General features: G+C 35.4%; 1 protein-coding gene across 1 annotated transcript; it reads right to left on the reverse strand.

The window, feature by feature from the left end:
- Positions 1–4842: 4842 nt before the first annotated feature.
- Positions 4843–8439, reverse strand: LOC149224990 (uncharacterized). The gene is made up of 5 exons (XM_089383629.1): positions 8334–8439; positions 8007–8226; positions 7652–7850; positions 6114–6383; positions 4843–6009 (listed from the first exon to the last, which is right to left on the reverse strand). Exons 2-5 carry the CDS (start codon positions 8197–8199, stop codon positions 5190–5192), a joined length of 1482 nt encoding a protein of 493 aa, XP_089239755.1. The 5' UTR covers positions 8200–8226; positions 8334–8439; the 3' UTR covers positions 4843–5189.
- Between the last annotated feature and the right edge of the window lie 2214 nt (positions 8440–10653).

Below are 10653 nucleotides of genomic sequence, written 5' to 3' on the forward strand. Positions count from 1 at the left end.
ATCAAAGAAAGGAATTTCGATTGATGCTTCTCGATTGGCCATGGTCCCTGTAAGATCTTCTTTCAGTTGTTATATTTTTCTTGAGAAGCCTACTTTGATACCAATTGTTGGAAATAATGAGAGGGGGGGTTAATCAATATGTTGCTACTTTAAAAAAAATTCACTTTATTAGTCTGAAATCTCATCACATAATCAATCATCAACACTACGCATGATCACAGAGATTAAAGTGCAAATCTAAATTTGAAGAAACTCTTGAATGGTTTTCAAACAATCTTCAATTTATTGCAATCACTTGTGAGGACACCAATACTTTATAAGCACCAACTTACAAAAATTGCAGGCTCCAACCCAACAACAATATGAGAACATCAATCCATAATGAGCACCAAATTACAATTGTTCAAGAGAAAATGTATAGGATTGGAATATTTTTAAAGAAAGTATGCCCTCCTAGTAGCTTGTACAAAACTTAATCTAGAACTTAACCTCCAACCAAGATTCAACTTCTAACAAGTCTATCACTAAGCCCCTAACCAAGGCTACAATTTCAACCTCTAATAGGTCTATAAATCGACCTTCAATAAGACTAAAACTTGGCTTCCAACGGGGCTGAAACTTGGTCTCCAACAAGTTCAAACTCGACCTTTAGATCAGATGAATAATTTGGCCTCCTCAACACTAGAATTTGGCCTCCTTCAAATCAGAACAAAAACCTTCTCAAAAAGTGTGCCAAAACACTTTTATAGTCTAGGTAGGACAAGGAAGATATCCAACAAAAATTCCTCCAACTCAACTAGAATTTCGCTTTACTTCTTTTCCCTTTGGTTCATGAGGTATGAACCTCAGACTTGCTCCTTCATTGCCTTAAAATAGAACTGATTTTCTTGAGTGAGTGTGTTTGAGATCTAGACTTGACTAACTTATCCATTAGTTCGGCTAACTTGTGCAACAGGCATAATGTGTAATGAATATTCAAAAAATGGTTTCTCCTCAACCTTGAGGATTTAGAAGCAGTGTCATATACCGTTGCAAAGGTCTCAAAATAAGCTTTCCAACAATATGTATCATGATCCCATTTGAGCTAGGTAATTGGAGTAAAAATTCATTCAACGATAGGGCATCTAAATGGGGCATCAAAATCCCCAAAACAATATTTCTAGAAGGTGTGCCATATATCATTGGAATGGTCCCGAAATATTATATTTGACTATGTAACTTTCTTTTTCATTTGGACAACCTTTGATATCAATAACAACCATTTTCAACAATTTTAGCATCATTTTTTCATGTTAGAGGCATATTTGGGGAATGGCTTAAAACCTATCCATCTCGTATCGTGGATTTAATGTTTTCAAGGATTTTAGCTTAATTTGAGATAAAATGCTTGGTTTCCCTAGTATAAATAGTGAAGCACTCACCTCACTTTGCATCATTGCACTAATTATAATTATAATTAAAAGCAAAGTTAACTTGAGCTCTACCCCATCATGCGAGACCATCACCCTAGTCCCATGCATATCATGATTTATCAAAATAAAAGGGATTTGAATAAACACCCCAACCCCTGAGTAATGAGTTGTCCATACTAAAATGGTGATTTCAAAAGAAAACGAGTGAAGGTTGCAAAACAAGCTAATTAAAGAAAAGTAAAAGGCTCACTCATGCAACTGAAAAAAGTAATAAAGAGCATGTGTCAAATGTTAAAATCCAAAAAAGTGGCAAGGGATGAATTATAATTAAAAGCAAAGTTAACTTGAGCTCTACCCCCTCATGTGAGGCCATCACCATAGTACCATGCATATCAAGATTTATCAAAATAAAAGGGATTTGAATAAACATCCCAACCCCTATGAGTAATCAATTGTCCATACTAAAATGGGGATTTCAAAAGAAAATCAATGAAGGTTGTAAAACAAGCTAATTAAAGCAAAGTAAAAAGGCTCAGTAAAGGGTGTAAAACGTAGTGCCGATAAAAGGGCAACTCAAGTAACGCAAGCACTCCCTTCATAATAATGCATGGATGAAGGTCTTATTTAACCCATGTATGAAACAACTAATTAAAGCAAAGTAAAAGGCTAAGTAAAGGGTGTAAAAAGTAGTGTTGAGAAAAGGGTAACTGAAGTAATGCAAGCACTCCCTTCTTAATAACACTTATGAATGAAGGTCTTACTTAACCCATGTATAAGACTATAACACCACTTATGAAGTCCACCCCTTGATCATATCACTATATCACATTCACGTATCAATTGAAGGGTTGTCCATACTAAAATGGGGATTTCAAAAGAAAATCAATGAAGGTTTCAAAGCAAACTAATTAAAGCAAATGAAAAGGCTGAATAAAGGGTGTAAAATTAGTGCCGAGGAAAGGGTAACTCAAGTAATGCAAGCATTCCCTTCAAAATAGTGCTCATGCATGAAGGTCTTATTTAACTCATATATAAGACAACTAATTAAAGCAAAGTAAAGGGTGTAAAAACTAGTGCCAAGGAAAGGGTAACTCAATCCCTTCATAATAGCGCTCATTGAAGGATTGGCCTGAGATCTATTCCTTCCCCTAGGGCCTTTTCTTTCACTATTATTTGGAAGCACCTAATTGGGGCATTTGATAACTCTCCCATTCATAAATCTAGCAACTTGTACAAGATCATATGCTAGTGTGAAGTTTGAAGAAGATACCTAATGTGATCTACCTACATGGCTTATGCATTAAAATATTTCTTAACTTCTTATGCTATATTGACTCTTTATACAGAATGGATTGATCTCACTTTATTCCTCGAGGCATGCTTAATGGTGATAGATACATGCACATGGTTCTTTGGAAGACATTGATGATGTTTCTCCCATACTTCATAACGATGCCACCCAACTTAAGGAGAGCATCAGACTTAATGAAGGGCATTGGACCACATGATGACTTGGCATGTTTCATATACTCTCTCACACATTTGATCATGGACATTACACCTTGGAGCCAAGACATTACACATTTGAGTGGGTCTAATGGTTAAGAGCATGTGTTTCCTCCTAAGAGGTCACAAGTTCAAAACCAGAGGGGGTAGAGTATGTATGTCTTTGTAGACTTGGCAATCAAATCATTGTGCAGAGGTGGGTCCCTTGTCCCACAAACAAGGGGGTTTCATACACCAATGTGGTGTCTAGCTTGGCCGTGACCTTAAAATTGGATAATAATAATAATAATAATTACATAGATGTGCCACTTAGAGTGGGCTTGGAGCCCTAAGATGATGTGACACTCCCTTGATATGTTGCACTTGATGATAACACATCCCTTGGGAGGGATCATGGCACTTATTCCATAGATGATGTCATGCCCTAGCTTGAGGATGTCATCCCTCTGAGGAGTGCTACCTTGAGGTGACACATGACATCTCAAGAAGTTGTTTGGATACATTTGATGATGTAATATGACCTTCGATGGAGAGACATGAATCTCAAAGGATACATTGCACCTTTTGGAAGGAGACATGTGTTTTTGGAGCATTTTTACCCCTCATTGAGCACAACATCATCTTTATGAGGCCTCTACACTCACATGTGTGGCATATTGGAGGGCATATTGGCTTGAGACCTACCCACCTTGTATCATGGATTTTCATGTTTTAGGGGATTTTAGCCTAATTTAAGGTAAAGTGCTCAGTTTCCCTAGTATAAATAAGGAAGCACTCACCTCATTATGCAAAGAATAAATGATAAACCTCCTTTCTATCATCGTTATTATACATATGAAATAATATGAAAGTGCTATATTTTGCATCCCTTTAAACAAGTACCACTAAAGCCCTACTTAAACTACAATCATATCCCACCAATTTAGATCCATCTTAACCCTAGATCTATCAAGCACTAAGAGGAATCAAATCTCTCTAAATGCAGTCTCTTTTCTGCTTTTTAAATTAATTTAATACCAATAGCTACCGTTTAATAACTCAATTGTCACTTCAACAATAAGTTTTGATTCTTCACACCAAGGAAAGACTTCATAGTTTATTAAACTTTCACTACACTAACGAGGACAAACCCGTGAATTACAACATCTAATTTAGGCATTGTAAGGCTTTCTGAAATCAGGGTTTAAGAAACTGTGAAGTGAAAATTATGTTTACAGCATTTCATCCATATCAAAATTATCAGCTTCGCTTACTTAAAATATTGTTTCTGTTTTTCAAATGGCCTACCGCGCTTGATTTCCATGACAAATCTAAAACCATTCCATAGAGAAGCATAATGATCACATACATTGATAACAAACAGGTTTAATCAAATTTACCATTTCAGTATTCTATAGGATAATTTTGAAGGATGACGATGATTATAGTATACTATTTGCAAGGGGCAATGTGAAAACTTAAGATAGAGAGTAACTTCACAACCAAAATTGCACTAAAGAGAATAAAGACTAAAAGAAAGATACTACCTTTAATTTCTTTCCATTACTATATAACTCAAAAAAAATGGGACATACTATTTTTACAGCTATGATAAAGTAGCATAGATCTGTGTTAACCCCAGATTTATTAAGAGTTAACAGATTTGCACTTACAGATTTTTCAAATCCCTCAGAGTACTTTAATAGATCGAGGATTAACATGAATCTATGCTAGTTGATAATTTGCAGAGAACATATAACCGTTTTAAATCAAAATCCATTTTTGGTCCAAAATTTGAAAGATTTGGCAGAAAGACTTCCGCTTATCACCCTGCCATATCAAGATACCACAGTTTGGAAAAAAAAATATTGACAATATAAATAGAGATTTCACAACCAAAAGTTTCACAATGAGTCATTGCATTCCTTTCCAACTTTTCCCATGACACCAAAAACTCATTTCCAATCCAAATTTTAATGTTCCGAGAAGTTATATTATCTTCTCTAATTCCAAAACCTGATAGAAAGTATGCTCAACCGGTCAAAAATTGGTGATGCTCATTTATAGAGCACATATACATAATAGCAAAATATTTTACATCAAAACCTGTCTGGTCCAAAATTTATTAATCGCCATACCGAGACTTCAATAGAGAGAGAGCTTCAAGGCCAATCTCAAGTTTGTCTTTTTAAATACCGATCAGCCTTAAAATCTCCCCTGGTCAGCCTTTTATCAGAACAGTGCCAAAATTTTATCTGCAAACCAAAAGTTTGGACTAAACTACTGAAGATACTAATGGTGTGTGAATCCCAACCCATTCATGGTCTGTAGTATACCTTCATTTCTTTGCATTGCTATTTGTCTTCCCACAGGACCTCCATATGAGAAATGAGGAAAATGACGCCCAGAAGCAATGCCTAGTGAAAATCCTTGTGAAAATTGAGAATTTTCAAGTGTCAGCCTCAAAGAAGCAGGTGGTCTGAAAGTAGGCAACGAGTTTTCCAAAGGCCTGAAGGCCTGTAGTATACCTTCATTTCTGTGCCTCGCTATTTCTCTTCGCCCAGGATCCCCAAGTGAGGAGAAACAAGAAAAATGATTCCCAGAAGCAATGCCTTGTGAAAATAGAGCACCTTCAGTGGTTAACCTCGAAGAAGCAGGTGGTGAAAAAAATGGCAAATATCCTTCCTCAAAAGGTTCATGTCTGCCCCTCTTGACAGGCCTACTATATTCAATTGCTTCATTATGGAATTCATGTCCATGCTCAAAATGTATGGGCAGATATCCTTCCTCAAAAGGTTCTTGTCTGCCCCTCTTGACAGGCCTACTAGATTCAATTGCTTCATTATGGAATTCACATCCATGCTCAAAATGCATGGGTAAATATCCTTCCTCAAAAGATTCATGTCTGCTCCTCTTGACAGGCCTACCAGATTCAATTGCTTCATATCCATGCTCAAAATGTATGGGCCTTTGTATTCCCATCAAGCTGTACAGCATAGATTCTTCTTCATTTGATGTGTGTTTTCGCTTGCGAGACTTGCATGAGGAACCAATCTCCTTAGCAAATTTTGGTTTAACTTGTCGTAAATACAAAGAATCATAGAAAAAAGCGCTGCAGGTAATATATTCAAAATCAACCAACATCAAAATTAGACCCAACTTGTAAATTTAAACCAGAAACAACTCATAAAACTGTTCACTGAAGGAATGAAGTACCTTGAAACGAATTTATATGTCTTGCAAGGTCCCAAATGGAAAGTACCACCACAATTAGCCCCTTGTCCTCTTCTGTTAGTATAACCAGGATAATCTTCTGTGTGAAAATCAACCGCTTCTTTCAAGAACAAGCCACATTTTCCAGCCTGTTCCTCCAAGTTCCACTTATTATAAGGCTCTTTCTCTTTGTGGGTCACATGAATTTCTCCTGTCCTGCTCAGCATAGTCTTCGCACTCTTAAAGAACATCCTCACCAAGCGACGGTGCTTCCTGTCAATAATGAAAAAACAGCATGTTGGACAACACATTTCATTTTAAAAATGTACAATTCTAAAAGAAGAAGAGAGTTAAGGAGAAATAGGTATGTTTTGACAATCTTGAACCCATATTTTAGAGCTTTTGTTATGGATACTACACCAAATTTTTTAAGGAAAACTGCTGTTGAATATCACGGGCAGCAAAGTCATAACCATATCATGTCTACATTATCAGATGTCCCCCCAGTGGAATCCTCATTATTATATCCTACTGTCAAACCGATGGTACTCCGAAAAATTCACTGAAAATCAACCCTGCATCCACATACATACTAAAGCAAAAAGGTAGATCGTTTCTTAAGAAAGCATTTAAGAGTGGGTTTTTGGTCACCTATTCAGTTTTTGCTTGAAAGTGCCCTTATCATTCTCTTCTCCCCTAAAATAACAACTTAGTGTGGCCATCTCTACAGTTTCAGATGCCCGGAAGCAGGATCCCATGATTAGATCCTACTGTCAAGCTGGCAGCATCTCCAAAACTTCAACAAAAAGTCTCCCCCCTCATACCTACTAAAAGCAAGAAAGTACAGCATTCCTTGAGAAAGATCAACCGTTAGAATTTTAGTATCTTAATAACATTCATTTTGTAGAGGCCATCTCGAGGTTTTTAGATGCCCATAATTAGAATCCCTATGACTAAGTCCTACTGTCAAGCAAGCAGCATCTACAAAACTTTCAGCTAAAAACACTCTTCCACTCTCAAGCTAAAAAAAGCAGCATTCATTAAGACACTTTTAACAGTGGCATTGAACCAAGAGTTCTAACTTTTAGTATCTTACTTGATAAACGCCTTTTCATCCTCTTTCCCCTAAAACTCTAGCTCTTAGTGAGGCTGTACCTATACTTTTTAGATGCCCACCTGATAATCCCCATTTTTAAATCCCAATGTCAAGACAACAGCATCTCCGGAACCTCAATAAAATACACCCTTTCCCCTCATTAAGGCAGTCCTTTTTAACAGAGGACTTGGGCCAATGGGTTTAGTATATTTATTGATAAAGGCATTTTCATCCTCGTTTCCCCAAAACCATGCATCTCAGTGAGGCTGTGCCTACATTTTTCAGATGCCCGCAGGAGAATCCCCATCATTAAATCCTACTCTCAATACGACAGAATGTCCACAACCTCAATAAAATACAACTCTCCCCCTCACATCCACTTCAGCTAAATTTTCTTAGAAAAGCAGTTCACATAAGCTTAGGGTTTAGGGTTTTAGCATCTTACTTGATAACGGGTTTGTCGGCCTCGCATCCCCAAAACCCTGCATGAGGAAAATTATAAACTATTTTATCAAACATCTTATCTCTGAACTCTTCTAGTTTATCCATGGCAGTTGCATCAACACCATGTAATATAACAGCTCCAAGCCTCTCCAAATCGCAGAGGTTCTTCCATGCAGTTTGATAAGATGTCAATAGTTTTTCTGCATCAAAAACACACATAAAAGAACTCAACGACCGACATACTGGAAGGGTATAGAATTTAGGGTTTAGAATCTATCAAAACCTCAAAAGATCTGCAGAAACGAGCGGTAAAATTCAATTGAGCTCTATGGGAGAAAAAAAATTAAAATTGAGACCTCTGCTGTCCAGAGAAGTGGCAACCATGTTGAATGCAAACCCAAATGCCTTTGCCAGAACAGAAGAAAACGAAAAATCTCCTTCCCCAACTAATAAAATACCCTCGACATTGGAGTAATGCATAAATCTCCTCTCTTCTATTCCCTCAAATCCAGGAACGAAAGTATGTTTGTATCTGATGGCCAACTCCATTGCTGAACACTTACAGAACCCAAACAGCTACAAACAAATTGTCAATGAAATGTATCAGAAAATGTCAGAAGTAAAGTGCAAGAACAAGCGCGAAAGCGACATCAGTTCAATCATGCAAAAGAATAAAAGCTTACCCAGTGACTATCTAACCAATGAAATCCGCTGATGGTTCAGAGGCCATAGAAGGTGCCATGATGGGTTATATAGAGAGAGCATTGATGGCGACTCCAACGGCTTTCCTGTTTTCACGCCAAAATTCAAATTCAAATTTTGCTTTATGGCTTTACAGCCGTTATATTGAAAAAAAAAAGGGGCTAACTAAAAACCTTCACGGTCGATCATTATTATTTAATTTTAATTTAGGGTTATGCGTGAAAACAAATTAGTTTTGGATGAGAATGCCTGGCTGTCCTTCTGCCTGGCATGGCTATGTGGTTCCATACACATTAAATGTTGGTGCCACTCATCGGTATCTTGGTCAATAAATCAAGACTTTTTTTGTTTTTTAAAATAACTTTGGATATAAAATTTGGTAAAATTTGATTAAGTAAGATTTCATTGATTTTGTCAGATTTAAAATTAAAGGTCTTTTCCAGTTTTTGATATAAAATTAGTAAAATTTCTACTCACTTATAATTTAAAATTTCATTGATTTGGTCAAATTTACAGGTAAAGGTTTTTTTTTTAAATAATGTTCATATAAAATTAATAAAATTTCGACTCACTTATAATTTAAAAATTCATTGATTTGGTCAAATTTATAATTTAAATTCTGTTTTTTTAATTGAGGGTTTAATCTCAAAGTCGCATATCTTTGAGTTATTGATCGAACATCGGAGGATATAGGGAATAAAAGGTACTCTCACGCTCCCACTTTCTTCAGCTTCTTAAGTACAATCCAGCATTATTTTTATAATTTTATTATATTATGAGATTCTACAATTTAGTATTAAGTAGAATTTAGTATTAGAAATGTATAGTTTAATTTAGAGATAAAATAATTTTTTTGTGGATATTTTTTCTAATAACATTGTTTTTCTTATTAATCAATAATGTGATTAATCTGAAAGACAAACTTATTATCTATATGGATCATAAAAATTTAAGATTTAATATCTTTTCTAGTTAATTTTAATTAAAATCCGACAAAGATTTTTAAAAAGTTGAGTTTAAGTTGTTTAATCTATAGGATTTCAGGGTGTTGAATCTGTTTATGCATTCAAAAATGTGTGTTAAATAGCAAAAGTCACCATCTTGCTTGAAATTGTATCCCCGCATTCTCGTAAAAAATACTATTTCATCTGTAAGCTAAACTATGCACTATGAGGGAAATAGAATTCAGTAATTTTACATTTAAAAAAATAAAATAGTAATTACATTTAGCTTGAAGATTTCCATTGTTATTCATATTGCTTGAGATTCTGGATATGTATTATGAACTGTGTAGAGCCCAAGTTTCCAGTAGACACTCCACTCTCCACTCCACTCCACGTCGAGTTGTTTTCTAGTCCCTGAAGAAGGGTGGAGTGTCCACTAGAAAAGTCGGGACATGCAAAACCTCTACACGCCCCAAAGAACCTCTACACAGTTCATATCCATAAGTCTAGCTTGAGACTTCCGGATATGAACTGTGCAGAGATTTTGTCTGTACGACGTTTTGAGACGAACTGTGTAGAGGTCCGTCGTTTCAAGATGAACTGTGTAGAGGTTTTCTCGATCCGAGGTTTCGAGTGGACACTCCACTCTCATAGGCTATCTTTAGCCTCGGGCACGTTAAAATAATTTTCTTTCTTTCTTTCTTTACATTATCAAATTAAAAATAGTAATAGTTAAAAAGATCGACCTTATCTAAAGAGGTCACAATTTAGCTTGAATTTCTCACTAGAATTCAACTAGAAATTATTTAAGCCGGTTGTAACTAGGATTTTCAAAAATTTCCACCATATTTTCTCAAAATCATGTCGAATTTTCTATTGTTTTCGAGGTGAAAATGTGACCTATTTAGACCATGCCAAAAAAGTCGACAAAACTCTGATGATGTGATTTTTACCAAAAGTTTTCTTACTTTTCATAATATGGATCACAAAACCCTGAATTCAATTATTATTTTAGAGTGCCAAAAAATGTAATTTTTTATTGTTTAAATTGTATTTTTGAATGTTATAGACATTACATAAGATATGTATTGAGTGATTTTATTAGCACACATTAAACTGGTTTTTTTTATTATTAATATATTTTAAAAATTGGTCAATATTAATTCATATTAAATATTTTATCCATAACTTGTCCCCCTGGGGTAGCTCAAGTGGCAATGGCCGTGGAATGAAGTCTCATCCAACTGGAGATCTTGGGTTTGAATCCAAGCTTAACAAAAAAATATTTTATTCATAACTCAAATTAGATATTTTATTCTATACAACATTAAAACATTTTCTTTTAACATTATATATA

This window comes from Pinus tabuliformis, chromosome Q, assembly GCF_031772625.1.
Source record: "Pinus tabuliformis cultivar Carrire ecotype Pingquan chromosome Q, CPIR1, whole genome shotgun sequence".
NCBI lineage: Eukaryota > Viridiplantae > Streptophyta > Pinopsida > Pinales > Pinaceae > Pinus > Pinus tabuliformis.

Coding starts and splice junctions, on each gene's coding strand:
- LOC149224990 (XM_089383629.1), bottom strand. CDS start 8,199: ATGGAGTTGGCCATCAGATACAAACATACTTTCGTTCCTGGATTTGAG. Junction 7,851..8,006: donor CACTTCTCTGGACAGCAGAG/GTCTCAATTTTA, acceptor TTTTTGATGCAG/AAAAACTATTGACATCTTAT. Junction 6,384..7,651: donor GCCGACAAACCCGTTATCAA/GTAAGATGCTAA, acceptor CATTATTGACAG/GAAGCACCGTCGCTTGGTGA.